The 16,018-nt window shown below is 40.7% G+C and overlaps 1 protein-coding gene across 1 annotated transcript in view; it reads left to right on the top strand.

Moving 5' to 3' along the window:
* Positions 1–6,151: 6,151 nt before the first annotated feature.
* The window catches only part of LOC149285540 (putative ATP-dependent RNA helicase DDX4), a 31,653-nt gene continuing 21,786 nt past the window's right edge, over positions 6,152–16,018 (top strand). Inside the window, exons 1-6 of the mRNA XM_089495288.1 lie at positions 6,152–6,217; positions 7,606–7,642; positions 10,846–10,902; positions 13,334–13,350; positions 13,467–13,514; positions 14,462–14,515. Of these exons, the coding sequence (XP_089351414.1) occupies positions 6,152–6,217; positions 7,606–7,642; positions 10,846–10,902; positions 13,334–13,350; positions 13,467–13,514; positions 14,462–14,515 (279 nt within the window). The remainder of the gene's footprint in view (positions 6,218–7,605; positions 7,643–10,845; positions 10,903–13,333; positions 13,351–13,466; positions 13,515–14,461; positions 14,516–16,018) is intronic.

The following is a 16,018-nucleotide window of genomic DNA, read 5'->3' as shown; positions in this document are numbered from 1 at the left end:
CACTAGTATTCAGTGTTCCCTCTAAGCTGTGCGCGCGCACATAGCTTTAAGAGGGAGCGCACACGAACAAAAATTGTGCGCACAACCAGTAGCGTACCGAACGGGGGGGCGGTCCGCTACTGGTTGTGTGCACGGCACTCCTCCAGAGACGGACAGTAATGTCCGCCGCTAGAGGTGCAGGCTCGGTTAGAGGGAGATCAAGTTATGCCATACCGTGAGCACTTTCATGGGATTTGCTGCTTGTAGCGCGGTCTAACCTTATAAAGGACCAGGGACTTATCAATGGTAACGTTCTGTTCTAGGGTATAAACATCAGAAAATGTACTGCAAAAAAAAAAAATCAAATGGGCTTGGTGGGGGTGATCTCGGGGGCATTGGGAGTTTTAACCTAAGTAATCAAAATACCTTGTGCTGGTCATTATATGGGAGAAAACTGGGGTGAACAAGATGGGGTCTGTGTGGCAATAGGAGTGTATTGTGGGCTTTTTCACTATGCCCATCATAATGTCAATGCCAGATTTTTTTTATTCTCATGGTGCTCAGTGGGGTGCCAGGCCTGGCTTCTGCCCCCTTGGTAAGCTGCCTGACACTGGACAGCATAAAGATTGTTTGAGTTGCTAGGAGCAAATTTAAAGGTTGTCACGGGTCATTTCAATGGTTCATAGCTAAAAACTTCCCGGATAATGCTTCAGCCGCCAAAAAGTTCCCAGAACTAAAGATAATAAGTTCCGAAGCTGGTTAATCATATTTGCAAGTGATTGTGTGTCCAAACTGCAAGTTATTGGGAAAAATGCAGAGCATGTGTTTTGTACACATCCAAGTGAGTACAGGAGTGGATATGTTAGTAGAAAAATATTGTAAAGAGAATAACCTTGACAATAGATGTCTTATGATTGTCGATAATTGTGCTCATCCCCCTGGCATTACAGAGTATGGCGGTAAAATTCATGTTGTGTTCTAGGTCTGTGGAACTTGACAAAGACGACGTTAAGAAGGTTTTGGCATCCCAACAGATGAAGAGGTGATGCAATTAAAAAAGGATATGAGTTGAAACTGAACACAATAGCAAACGGCCCCAAATCGAAGTCGTCCATGAACAATGCGTGAGATTTTCGCTTCGGTTGACAGTGAGGCAATGATAGTAGAAAAGCATGACTTTTTTTTTTTTGAAAGGGGGCTGAATGAGAAGGGAATCACAGATAAATTAAGAAGAATAAGAATTGCTGCAGTTAATAGATGTACCTCCCCTATGATGTGGAGGTAAAAGGGGGGAATCTCCTTAAAACAATGAAGCACAATGGGTTAACAGACTTGAAGCACTACAACTCAGGCATCTGAATGATAATATCTGAAGCTTTTTCAATGATTCAATGGGTTCCTGAAGAGGACTCCCCGGGGCTTTTAGGTGCTAATGCTGAAGGAACCTGTCCAGGTCTTCAGTCCTGGTGTTCCCACAAGATGACATGCTGGTCTCTAGATGGCTTCTTATTACAATATACTGCATTTGATATAGAGTATAGTACAATAATGAATGCTTGTTTTGTTTTTATAACTTCAGATGTACCAGCTCCAAGTGTGCAGGCTTCATCTTTTGTTGATTGTGAGGATCTTGTGTAAAGCTAAACTTGAAATTAAAAAGTAAAAGAAAGCACACAGGCTGCAGGAATAAACCAAAATCTGCTGCTAAACTGGTCTGTTTTCATGTCCAGTGTAAGATTAACACTTAGAAACCTATTATTTTCCAGATTTAGGATCAACCGCCGATTACATATTTGCAAACTTTTGAGGCTTTTGTAGTCTCTTGTTTTGCATATTTTAGCTATCATTACTTATCTCACATTATGTAATTTGTTAGCATGTTCTTTCAAGTCTTTTCATTTTAGTGCTATCATGCAAATACAGCAACCAGGCTGAGTATCTTTATTGCCTGACTAGACCGTAAGCTTTTAATGCAATTTAGGTCTTTTTTCAGGCAAATTATATAAGTGTTTTTTTAAATACACTTATATTGCTCAGACAGTAAAAAAGATCTGTAGTGTGATATGCAAACTTCTCAATTGATGTCAAAGGTCAGACTTTCTATAGCAATTAACTAAATAACCAGGATAACCAAAATACAGACATCCTGACTCTTGTCAGAAGTGTTGAAAGACATTTGACACCTCCAGGGACCGTCCTGGCACTTCTGTCAGGAGCCAAGGTATTTACCACAACAATTCTTTATCACAGTTCAGTCCATCCCTGTCTCCCTGGGTGCAGAAGCATAGATACAGGAAATCCCATTCTTGTTCTGACATTAGTCTGCGTTATGTCTGTGCCGTGGTTGGCCTGTTTATCCCACACTGGGTGTTTTTACAGGTGAAGGATCCACAGATCTAGTGGTTAATTGGGGTATGGATATGGGTAGAATATCCGTGGTGTGCGTGTGGGTGCAGCTGGTTGCAGGGCTTCCTTGAGCCTTTTAGCCTTGTTGTAGCTCAAGATTCCCTTGAACCTGATTCGGCAAGAGGGAATCCGTGTGCATGCGCAGAAAGCGAGTGCTTTCCGGATGGCTAGTGGCTGCTTTAAACAGCCAATCCGTAGAAAAAAACCACTAGACTGAGGGGGTGGGAAGCTGCAGTTTCTCCCTAAGAAAAGTACTTTGTAGAAAAAAAACTTCGATTGCTTCAGGTAAAATGACTCTCAAATACATTCATTGTTTGGCGGCTCCGTGAGGATAAGTGTGTTAATGCGCAGCTACAATGCTCTGCTGTTATAGTGAATCCGGCAACATGTGACTTTGTAGAGCGCAACATTTCCCTAACACATTAACTGAGGAGAGAAAGGAGGAAAAATAAGTGTAAACTTACTAAAAGTTTATATTTTACCTATTTGTGTGATGGCAAAACTGCCTCGAGTTGCATAAAGGTGAAATTGTCTATTTGTGTCCTTTGATTTAAACTTACATTAACTCTGACTTTTGATAGCAATATTCCCGATAACGCAGGTGTGATGTATGCTTCACTGCACACCCAAAAGTTTGGGAAGGTCTTTTCGGCGGTATATAACAGAACATGCTCGGTTTTGTATAGCGGATGGGTGGTTTGGCCGGGGGGCCTGTCTACACACACTCTGAATATTGATGCACAGATGTTTATAACCATGTGAAAACTCAAATATATCAAATTATACATTTACAAAAACTGACAGCCATCCAACACTGGAAGTACCAGTAATAGACGTTAACACAAGGCACTGGGATACGTAGATTGAGTTAGGATAACAGCTTGAACGCATTTTTTAAAATACTGATGTAACAAAAATTTGTATCAATTAACCCTATGTTCTAACACAAAACAAGTAAGATTTTAATATGGTGGGAATCCCCGTTAAAACCTATTCTCTAAACGTCCTATCGACTGGAGGCTACGACGAAGTGTCCATTCATTTGATTCAGTGTGATAGGTAATATATAGGGTGCGTTACGTATTCCCTTCATATGAAACGCGCGCTTTCACCTCACGTTCGTTCAGCACGATGCTTCCCTGTCTTTCGCGAAAAGCGGGAAAGAGGCTCGGCCTCTGATTGGCTAATTCAGCTGACGCACTTATGGCCAGTCTATTTGATGGTGCGCGTTCGGACGGCCCACGCCTAATACGCTCGGGTTTCGCGGTTCGTGTATGGGTCTGCGGTTAGTGACACAGACAGAGGAAATAATCTGCGGTGACAGACAGCAAGGACTCAAAGGTAGGAAGCCGCGTGCTTATCGCTGTGTGCGTTCCAACCAAGAACGCCTTACGCCAAATGATAAATTCGTGCGGTTGTCGAAATGCTTAAGTAACATCCGACTCGCCAATCGCACATGGCTGCCTGTTGGCTCTACGAGTCTTCAGTAAACTATGCTGCTCCGTAACACGTGCCCGCTAACAGGGTAGTGTGCAGACACTCCCTGGCGGATATTCTTGTCATGCACCGAGTTTAGATTAACAGCTGAGTCCGCAGTCTGTGTAATAAATGCATAATAAGAAACGAGAAAAGATGGCTTCTAAATGGTTTTTGTTTTTTTTTCGTGCGGCGCTAACGCATACCACAGCGATGTACAGAGCTGGAAGCAGGGGACGTCGTTCATTGTAACAGACCGACTACCGGATGAGGCCCTAAAATCTCCGAACCATGGCAATAGCGTTCGCATTATATACGTTTTATATAAACCTATATGTGTGTAGGTTTTATATATATTTATAGATATATGTATATGTATTGCAGTGTTGGTTTGTGTAAATGTAGGGCCGGGCTGAGGCTGTGTTACTGTCGGTGGCCCTTACGGTGCGCTTGTTGAGGCCATTTGTGAAAATATAATGGGAAGTGATATTAACTTGCGGGGAATCCAATTTTTACACTTATGATCTAAGGGTTTTCAGTAATTTTGTCATCAACTCTTCAAGCATAATTACTGTTTTCAGGTTAGTTAGGGGTTTATGGCAGGTGCGTTCCCCCCCCCCCCTGAAACACCTAATATGATGTATTATGACATGTTCTGTTCCACTTTTTTCTTTTTTTAAAAGTTTTACTTAAATGTATGGATCTGCACTAAATGCGGTATATTAAATGTATGGATCTGCATTTAACTCTCCCCTTCCAACCATTTGTGGCAAGAAAGGGGCAGTCGTACAAAGTGAGCTGATGACTCGGGGAGCAGGCAGCAAAAAAGACACTTATCAAAAATAAAAGAAAAGGTTTTTTTCTTTTTTGCCTTTCAGCATCGCAATCAGTAGATAAAGAGACATTGATCCAAACCAACCTCTGTCTGATTGGCTGATTCAATAATCACAGGCATGGAAGTGGCTCCTATTGGCTGCTGCTGGTCTGCCTGGGTCTCCGGGCGGAGCGCAGCATTGGTCCTGCAGCCCCTCCGTAGACAGTATTATAAATACATTATCCATTTTTCATTAATTAACACACGTGCACACACTAAGGCACGCACAAGTATTATTGCACGCCTACCCAGTAACATGTATACAAGATACATATACACATGTGCGCACACGCACAATAACATAAGTACGCGGTAAAATATGTGTGCACTAACATACTTATTCACACACGTAACATAGAGTTAGTACAAATAATGTACTATATTCTGTGTGTATACAAATACAACGTGATATTCTAAAGTTTTTCCTGGGGTGCTGCACCCATATGAAGCATCGCAGCTGAGCTGATCCAGCAAGAGTCCAGCAACACAGTCCCCTTTTATCATACCGTGTACTTGTGTCATCAAACTATACATAATACAAATAGCACACACATTTCAGAGAATTTTTTTTAAGCGTGTGGCAAATTGATAGCTGTTTTGTTGGTGTGTGTTGTACAGTAGCGTGAGTGTGTGTATAGTGTTAGTCATTTGTGTGTATAATGAATTGCACTGTAGTGTTGGTGTATGTATGGGCACTGAAGAAAGTTGTTTTTTATGTAGTATTGCCCCAATAAACATGCTAAAAGTGCTGACTGGGGTAATATATGAAAATAAATTTGGGAAGAAAAAAAGTTGACTAATTTCTTTTGGCTCCTGGAACCAAACCAAGTTTATCCACCCCTAGTATAGTGTTGGCGTAAGTGTGTATATTTTATATATGCCAGTCAGTGTGTGTCACTGTATGTTGTTGGATAGTGTGTTACTGTATGGCATTAGTATGTGCCATATAGACATGATTAGACATGTCTGTTAATGTATTTTCTTAGCGTGTATAACTGTAAGTTGATAGTCTGTAAGTGTATGTTAAAGTTTATTCAGCAATTAGTAACTTAATTTACTAATGTAATGTATTTATCAACTTATTAAAATGTTATCGCTAATTTATCAATGGGTTATCATTAAGATGTATTTGCCAAATATTTAATGTATTGGCGAATACTTTATTTAAAATTTATATTTATATAAAAACTGACTCCTAAGTTTTTTGGCAGATTACTACATCATGAGCATTTGTTCATATGTTAATTGCAGACCCTAACATAACTTTCTCTGCTATTTTATATTGATTTCTGTTTTTTAAGATGTTTTGTGATTTGTGCAGACCTTTGTTAGGATTCCTTAGGAGTTATCTTTTCAAACTCCACCTAACGCTATTTCATCCATGTGTGTGACATTCATGATTTCTTTTAGTTAAATATGTCTGACTGGGAAGAAGATGATGAGGCCTCCGCTCCGACCTGTGGCAAAAATTTAAGCAACCAAGTAGGTCCTTACTAAAAGTGTTAATGATTTGTTTGCCCATTCACGCTTTGACTTTTTGACCCCCACATTGTAGCATTCTGCCTACATTGCAGATATACAGTGAGAGAATTTAAACATTTATGGGACCAATTAACCCATTCAATCCCAGGGGTTTGGTTTTTGGAGCAATTTTGCCATTCGGTTCAGCGATTATTCTCTTTTCCTGTGAATAGTGTACCCTTGTAAATTATATATTGTTTTTTTCAAGGAGATATAGAGCTTTCTTTTGTTAGATGATTAGCTGAAAATTTAGAATGAGAAATTTATTAAAAACTAGTGGAAATTAGAAAAAGAAAACACCTAATTTTTTATAATTTTTCACTCTGAATCCTCATTGGAAAATCCCCTCCAAGTTTATCGATTCAGGTCCTGATTTCCGAAATACCTAATTTATGTAGATTTTCCGTACTTTTCCAGCACTTATAGGGAACATACTATAAGGTGTACATTGTTCTTGGAATTTTTATGCTTATGGCTTAACAGGTTTGGGGGTTGTGAACGGGGGCAGGAGGGTTATACTGGGATGTAATGTTTTTTTTTTTGTATTTTTTATATATATATATATATATATATATATATATATATATATATATATATATATATATATAAAAAATGGTTAGAGGTCCTCTTAGGGACCTCTTGAACATATTATTAATGCCAGTGATGTCACAATGACATCACTTAGCTCACTTTATTGGTTTTTTTTTATTATTTTTTTAAATCGCTAACCTTTTTTTCTCTGTTTCGATTTTAGCATAGGAGGAGGGTGAGAAACATGGTTTCTCACTCTCCGCCCTGCACCGATCACACTATGACCTCTATAGAGGTCACACTGTGACCTCTATGCAGCATCTGTGCCTCATCGGAGGGATCGGATGTCCCTGCAGGGGATATCCTGTCCTCCGATGACCTTCCAGGTGACGCAACCCAGAAGGGAATGCCCGATCAAGCGATTGGCATTTAAAAATGTAACAGTTTTCCGGCTTGCGTGCCGGAAGCTGTTACAGGAGATCGGACAGAAAGCCGGCGATGCCGGCTTCTGCTGTCAGGGGGGAGTCCAGGATGTCAAACGACTGCCTTATCTCCCATGCAGCGCAAGGGGTGTGTCCCTGCCACTGCAAGAAGGGCAGGACGTACCGGTACGTCCATAGGGGATTCTTGGGATGCGTTTTTTGGGTGTACCAGTAGTGAAGGGGTTAAGGTCAGTTTTTACATCAGAAAAAAACGGGAAGATTGGATGGTCGAATGATTCTTATCTGCCATCAAAATCAAGGTTATGTTTCTATGTTAACTCTAAACATCGGAGGCAAATTTTTCTTTTAAGTAAATGCTTTCTTTTTTCATTCTAGGATGTTGATCCAGTAGACAATCATAGAAGTTCTTATGGTAAGTTACTGTTTATCCATTTGTAAAGTACTGGAGATGACCTTTGCAACATGCTCACAAGACCCTGACTTCAAATGAGGAAGCAATCTCTGGAGTAACAGGCATCATTTTTAATTGACTTCTTGCTGCGGGGCTTGTTTCTCCTTTACATTGTATCCTGACAAGAACAGGACAGCATTCTCCTCTTGTACCAGGATGTCTCAGCATGTTCATATGTGAAACATTTAACCCCTTCAGTACCGGGACGTACCTGGTACTTCCTGGTTAACAGTCACCGGTAGACCGGGACGTACCAGGTACGTCTCCTCCAAAAAACGCCCCCACATCACCACAATCGCGGTGATCGTGGGGGCGCTGCTGCTGCTGTCTGCCCAGGAGTCCTGGGCAGACAGCACAGCCTGTCTAAGACGGCCCCCAAGCCCACGATCACTCCCACGGAGTGATTCTCTAGGCAGAAACTGCGATTGCAGAAAAATCTGCAATCGCGGTTTCAGCTGCCACAGGCAGCTTCAGGGAAGGGTGGGGGGGTATTGAATGGGTCCCCACACAAGTGTGGGGACCTGATCCAACACCCCCCTGCTGCCTGATTGCTCCATGAGAGCGTCAGTGCAGCGTTAACCCCTTCAATGCCGCGATCGCGGCATTCAATGCCGCGATCGCGGCATTGAAGGGGTTAATTCCCGTTTTTTAGGGGGTTCTGCTGCTGGTGGTCTGCCTGGAAGCCCAGGCAGACCAGCAACAGCAAAAACGAGCCCCCAGAAGTCCTCTGATCAGTCCTGTAGGACTGATCAGAGAGACTCCTCCCCTACAATCTCCAGTCTATTGGAGATTGTGTCCCAGCTGCCAGAGGCAGCTTCAGGGACAGGGAGACAGGGTTCTTTGGTCTCCACATGAGTGTGGAGACCAGACCCCCCCTCAGTTAACCCCTACCCCCCTCTTCCTCAATTAACCCCTTCAATGCTGCGATTGTGTATGACCCCCATCGCAGCATTGCAGGGGACTAAATATCAATCAATGCTGTGCTTCAATGGAGCATCAGCATTGAAAGAGTTAAAAAAAATAATGTAAAAAAATAATAATAATAATTAAAAAAAAAATAACAGCACTGACCTGAAAGTCCAGGGTGCTTCCAGGTCAAATGCTGGGCTGATCAGATCGCTCCTGACCAATAGGAGTGATCGGATCATTATGGCAGCCCACGGATGACCCTGCTCTACAAAGAGAGAGGGGTCATCTAGGGTAATTATGAAAAAACAAATTATTAATAAATGAAATAATCATAATTATTACCTGATCACTTGTCGGTGACATTTTAAGTCGCTGATTATTGATCGGTCTCCCTGATTGATGTCAGCGGCCTAAACCTGTCATTTACAAGTAATCTGATGAAAAAAAATATTTAAAAAAATGTAAATGCGCATGTTCCAGTTTTGCCCTCATAGCTTCCTCAAAAAATACATGAACCATGCATGTGAGGCCTTGTTGGAACCGGGGGGTGTTGGTGAACAAAATGTGGTGTTTTTTTCGACTGTTGCACATATGCTGTGCAAGAAAAAAATTTTAACATTGAAATGTATTTGTTAAAAACGCAATAAAATAAATTTTCCGTGAACTTTGGCAGACATCAGTGAAGAAAAGGCTAGCTGAAAACTGTCAAAACTACCCTAGTTGAACACCTTGACTTGTCTACTGTTCATAAATATATACTTTTATGGGGTAATTTACAGCAGGGGCTTCCAAAATGTCCCAAATGGGATATGGGCCCAGGAAACCAATTTCTGAAAATTCCAAATGTGAAAACGAAAATGCGCATGTTCCTCAAAAAAATGCATGAACCATGCATGTGAGGCCTTGTTGGAACCGGGGGATGTTGGTGAACACAATTTGGTGTTTTGTTCTGCAGTTGCACATATTCTATACAAAATATAATATAAAATCTAAAGCAACATTGCAACATATGCAAAAAAAACCCCAAAAATATAAAAATACCTCAAAATTTGGCAGCAATTGGCGATAAAATCCCTGTTTGAAAAGTGTCAAAATGACCCTAGTTGTACACCTTGACTTATCTACTGTTCATAAACATATAATTTTGGGGGGGTAATCAGTATCTGTGACAACTATTGCAGTTATTAGACTACCATGCCAAATTTGAAAAAAATTACATTTCAAAAACGTGATGCATGCCTTGCAATATTTGCCCTATACTGGTCAAAATAGATAAAAATCCTGGCCATGTTGGGTGGTTTCCAAATCAGGACAACTTAATGAATATATTTGGGATAATTTTTTCCCATTGGTTTAATGTGTGTACAATTTGTATGTATACAAAACTGTAAAAAAATGCGTTTTTTTTCATTTTTTCCCCACTTTTTCCAGTTTTTTTCAAACAAAACAACGTACTACCCAGCTTACTATGGTTTCAAATGAAAGCCCTACTTGTGCTGAAAAAAACAATATATGATTTGTGTGGGTGCACCAATTGATAAGAGAGAAATTACAGTTGAAGAAAGACATGGCAAAAACACAAAAACGGCTCCGGTCCTTTAGCGACACGTTAGTATCAAAATCCCGGTCCTGAAGGGGTTAATGTGTCAATCTTTGTTAAAGGGACACTCCAGTCATACACATTTTAGCCGAGAGGTCCCTTTAAGTTTGCATTGTATCAAGTCCAGAATCCACCCATAAATGTTTGCTTATATCCCACCTCCCTGCTAGTTCTGTGTTTGGCCCAAGAGGGGAGCAGCTACATGGCTGTAGATTTTAGCTTGGGTTACTTCTGTGTGAGTACTTTAATATGCATTCTTCTAAAATTGAAATGGGGGGGGGGGGGGGTTTATAAACCTGACACAAAATTTGATGCCATGGTACACATGCTTAATGTACACATATACGAACATACACAAAAGATAGACACACACACACAACCCAAATTTGTTGGCTCAGGAATGGGTAGGCCGGTGGCACCCCCAACAACCCCCCCCCCCCCCCCCCCCAGGTCCGCACGCACTATGTCTGAGTGCTAGGTAGGTAGACCTGGCATCCCTGCTCTCTAACCGTTACCAGGCATGCCAACCTTGATGGCAAAATAAAATATCAGTTGAGACAGGATTAAGAGAAAATATTTAGTTTTCCCAAATTATTTTTTGTTTGCAAAATGAACGTGCTGTGCATACTAATTAAATGTTTTTTTTCTATTCAAGAAAATAACTTCAGCAGTCAAAGATTTGGATCTCAAAGGGGCTTTGGAAACAAAAGAGGTATTTATGCTAGTAATATTAAAATAAGAAAAAACACTTCTTTTACCGACGATATTAAGCGGTATGCGAAGGGGTCTTATCATTTTCATGGTCATTGGGTTTCCCAAAGCGAAATATAGCCTATGGGTCCTACTTTTTCTCCATTTGCACATTTGGTGTCCCACTGTCTTCTCTGATTTGTTTCTGTTACTATATGTTTTCATGGAAACCTGACATACACTTTTTTTTAAGTCAAATGTGATTTATTTTCCCTTCCCCATACAACGGGTTACATATCTGCGACTTCTAATGCTTATCTTTTATGTATTCAATTTTAAAGGGGGCCGTTCTGAAGGGGGTAGTTTTGAAAACACTTTTGGGAGAGGTATGTTGAATACAATTACATATTTGTTTTGTAAAGTGTTTAAGCTTAACAACAAACCTGTTAAACGTAAAACAAGTGAGAGATGTATGAAGTTAGATGTGCAGTGTATATCACCATCTGCACTCTTTTAATTTCACATCGTCCTTTTCTTGCTGGTGCTAAGACCACACATATAGTCTGTATACCAAAGTAGTGTATATGAAGATTTCTCAAACTGTCCCCCGTGCACATTGCTCCACTACCACCACCATCGTTTTTTCATATGGTTTTGTCAATGTTGGAATGTTTCAGTTTTTGCATTGCTCTAAGTATTGGGGAGGGGAGGCAATACAAACAAAACATATGCTTTTTTTCTCCACTTTATCTGTACCCTGTCTGCTTTTATTATAAAAGTTGCGAACTTGGACTAGTACTTACTAAATGTTCTCTGAAGCTGAGTGTATTGTATGGAGGCTTACATTGTATTTCAATTTATAAATGTAAAAATGTACAATTTGATTTCCACTTAACAAAATGTTTTTTTCTTTTTTCTTTTAACCCCTTCATTCCCCTATAGACGTACTGGGACGTCCAAAAAACGCCCACTAAGAAACCCCTATGGACGTCCAGCCCTTCGTGCAGCATCAGGGACACATCCCTGCCGCTGCACGGGAGAACAGGCTGGAAGCTTCCAGGCAGACCAGCAGCAGCAAAAAGGAGCCCCCACAAGCCCTTTGATGACTCCTGTAGGCATGGAAGCCTACAGCAGTCATCAGAGACTCCCCCTGCAATGGCTGGTCTATAGACCAGCAATTGCGTCCCAGGGTCTTCAGGGACAGTGGGAGAAGGTTCTTCGGTCTCCACATAAGTGTTGATACCAGCCCAACACCCCCCTGCTGCCTGATCGCTCCATGAGAGCAACAGTGCAGCATTAACCCCTTCAATTCCACAATTGTGTATGACACATTTGTGGCATTGCAGGGGTTAACATTTGTCCCCACAAGCCCAAAAACGCACTGACCTGAAAGTCCAGGGTGCTTCCAGGTCAAATGCTGTGAGTTTAGTAAGTGGGCTGATGATGATCAGATCACTCCTAACCAACTGTTAGTTTAAAAAAAAATCCTGGCTCCTAACTTTTTTAGCTGGCGCCTAGATTCACAACAAATTTGTCAAGCTCTGTGCTAAGGGACCCTTGATTGTGTCCTGATATGTACAACCATATAATTCAGAGGGGTGTACTTTTTTTCAGTATACACGTACATACACACACACTGACTCTACAGTATACACGTACACACTGACTCTACAGTATACACGTACACACTGACTACAGTATACACGTACACACTGACTCTACAGTAAACACGTACACACTGACTCTACAGTATACACGTACACACTGACTCTACAGTAAACACGTACACACTGACTCTACAGTAAACACGTACACACTGACTCTACAGTAAACACGTACACACTGACTCTACAGTATACACGTACACACTGACTCTACAGTAAACACGTACACACTGACTCTACAGTAAACACGTACACACTGACTCTACAGTAAACACGTACACACTGACTCTACAGTAAACACGTACACACTGACTCTACAGTAAACACGTACACACTGACTCTACAGTATACACGTACACACTGACTACGGTATACACGTACACACTGACTACAGTATACACACACACTGACTCTACAGTATACACACACACACACTGACACTGGGTTTGTAGAGCCCTGCCATAGCAGCATTTTATTGCATGAAATGACAGATATGTATAATGAGCTGCATATTTCTATTCTAAATAAAATAGATAATACAGCTGAAAGAGGTGGAGGATCTAACATGTTTGATCGAGGTAAGGACAATTTTTGTTTTTCATCCCTCGTTTCCTGTTTGTAGAATTTTTCAAAGAAAAAGGACTATATATATATATATTTTTTTTTTATTTTTTTTTTTAAAAGGTGGCTTAACCAAACCCCAGGCCAGTGTCATTCTATAGAGCAGTTTAATATTCTCGTGTCAGTCATTACAGTTCTTTGCTTAATTCTGTTTTGTTTGTTTTTTAGCATTTCAGTCTGTGCTTGTATTTAACTGTCCAACTTAACAATAAACTTTTTAATTTGATAAAACTTTTCATAAAGTGTCAACTCAGATGTTAACATATTTTTCAGTTTTCTGTAAAACTATTTTTTTATTTAGGGAACAATGGGAATGAAGATGGACAGTCGAATAGTAGATTCCAAAGAGGTAAGAGCTTTTCTTAACTCCTTTATGACAAAGGCTTTTTTCTTGCGGACAACAGCATTTTCAACATGTCTGCTAATCTCCCTGATCAGCCGTAATGTCACACTTTTTTATTTGGCATGCCCACTCAACCCGACATATATTAAGTGAGTAGAGCTTTTATTTATAAACCCTATTGTTCTATATAATCCATCAATTAGTATAAAAAAAAAAGTTTAGCTCTGAAACGTTAAAGATTTGCATGTTTGTTTTATTTTTCGAATTGGTATATTTTCAAATTTGCTATTATGATCATTTCATTTCAATAGTTCTCACAAATTTAAAAACTCCAATGCCCTCCACTAATATTGTCACCCTTGGTAAATGTGAGCAAAGAAGGCTGTAAAAAGAGTCTATCACTTAAACTTTTGGTCTTTTCTTAAAAAAAATACTTTGCTCTTGTGGATATCAAACAATTGCAAACGCAGGTTTTTATATATATGAAAAAAAATATTTATGTATGGTACAATTACCTGCAAGCAATGAGTGTTGCTTTTTTGTGATGTCGCCATTTAAAATCCCCTAGATATGAAAGTGCTCACTTTAATCTCTAGTGCACTTGGTTGCTTAGGCCGAGGCCATACGTTTTGGGCACAGCTAGCAGGGGGAGAGCAATCTGTCAATTGAGAATTCAAAAGAAGGCAGGATCCGCACACCAAATTATTTTTCAACAATAGAGTTCCAGATTTTCCCATAATTGCTCATATAATAACCCTAGGAAAGTTTTATGGTCGTGCGTTCCATCTTGGTCTTGCCATAGGGTAATTAAGTTTGTAGAACTTCTTGTCTTTGCTTTTCTTATCCTTCTGTGGCAGATCTTCACACTAATATATATTTGGGATATGTTACTTTTGTAGCCAAATCCCATATTTTTCTCTACACTGGTATTCATTTCTTATTTATTTCTCTAGGCTTTGGTGGCAGTGAAAGTGGACAGCAGCGCTCAGGCTTTTCAGGAAGACGTGGTACTTTTTTTTTTTTTTTTAGAACTGTATGTCAATTGCTGTATTGTACTTGTCGTTATCTGTATCATGTTCTTCTTTGTACAGCGCTGCGGAATCTTTTGGCGCTTTATAAATAATGTATAATAACTTTTGAGACAAGTACTAAGCTGGGATAATATTTTGAGGGGAACTCAGAACCCACACACACACCACCATTAGTGGCACAGTTGTCGGAGGGTACATAATGATGTGTGCTGGAACATTTAACCTGAGTGTTCTTATTCCCTGGTTCCATTCATGTACACAGCCTTTGCTAGCTTCTTCACAGCTCCCCAGTGTCTCGTCTGCCAGACAGTATTAAAATTAACCACTAGAGTTCTAGCTATGGCATGTAGCTGTCAAAGTGGACCTCCATGGCCAGCAACATATGTCCTATGTAACACACACCCCTGCCCGATTAGCAGATTTTAAATCCTGTCGTGCTTTGAGGATGGACCTTTCTTCACACCGCAAGGGCTGATCTTTTGTTACAGCTGTGCTATTATGCGCATTAAAGCATCCTTTTCTCTGGCAACCGGTGGACGTCTGCGCGATGCAGAAAACCCTCGCTGCTGCCGGTACTTTCGCCTGGGCTTCTGCGAAGGAGCGCTGGCGTGACATGACCTTCCGGTGCTCCACCATAGAAGCCCCAGCAGAAGAACCCGCCAGCAGCAGCGGAGGTTTCCTGAGCGCAGACATTCACTGGCTGCCAGATAGGAGGATCCCCGCAGCGCTGCAGGACCTGGATCCTCCTCTATGGCAGCCGGTGAACGCCTGTACGATGCGCTCAGACAACCTCCGCTGCTGCAGACATAGAAGACCCGGTGGAAGTTGTGAGCAGCAGCAGAGGTTGTCTATGTGCATCGCGCAGATGTCCACCGGCTGCCCCGCTAGACACCAGGCAGTCTGGGGATGCTTTGGTAAGTTGGGGGGGGGCATAAAGCATATCAGGGGGTATAAAACATCTGGGGGGACAGAGTGGCATATCTGGGGGGCAGAGGAGCATATCTATAAGTAAGGTACATTATGAATTATGGGGGGGGACCTTAAAATGGCTTTTGGTTTTCCAAATTTCAGTTTGTATATAATATATGCTAAGTGTATGATAGATACCAAAAATTATAAAATACATGTATTCCTGTTCATTGGATAAAAATACTTTTTACTATTCCACTTGTGTATTTTTTCTTTAAAAATATTTCTTTAAAAAAGCACCAAACTTTAAGGGTGTGGCCTATAATCGAGCCAATACATTTTTTTGTAACTAGTTTGTGTCTTTAGCACAGTCATGAAATTAAATGCCTTCCTATGTACTCTGGATTTTAGATACAGACACCTTATTTTGTGTAATGCTTGTTACTGGGTATTTTCTTGGTTTCTCTTATATTCTAACCCCATCAGCTTTGCTCACAGGATGGACATCAATTGAGCTAGTGTTAATTCTCCTTCAAAATAGTGTCATTTAGGATTTCCACACAAAATATT

The sequence above is a fragment of the Sceloporus occidentalis genome, unplaced genomic scaffold, assembly GCF_023333645.1.
Source record: "Sceloporus occidentalis isolate IW3139 unplaced genomic scaffold, rSceOcc1.0.p SCAF_78, whole genome shotgun sequence".
NCBI classification, from domain to species: domain Eukaryota; kingdom Metazoa; phylum Chordata; class Lepidosauria; order Squamata; family Phrynosomatidae; genus Sceloporus; species Sceloporus occidentalis.
This window is presented reverse-complemented; position numbering and strand designations above follow the sequence as displayed.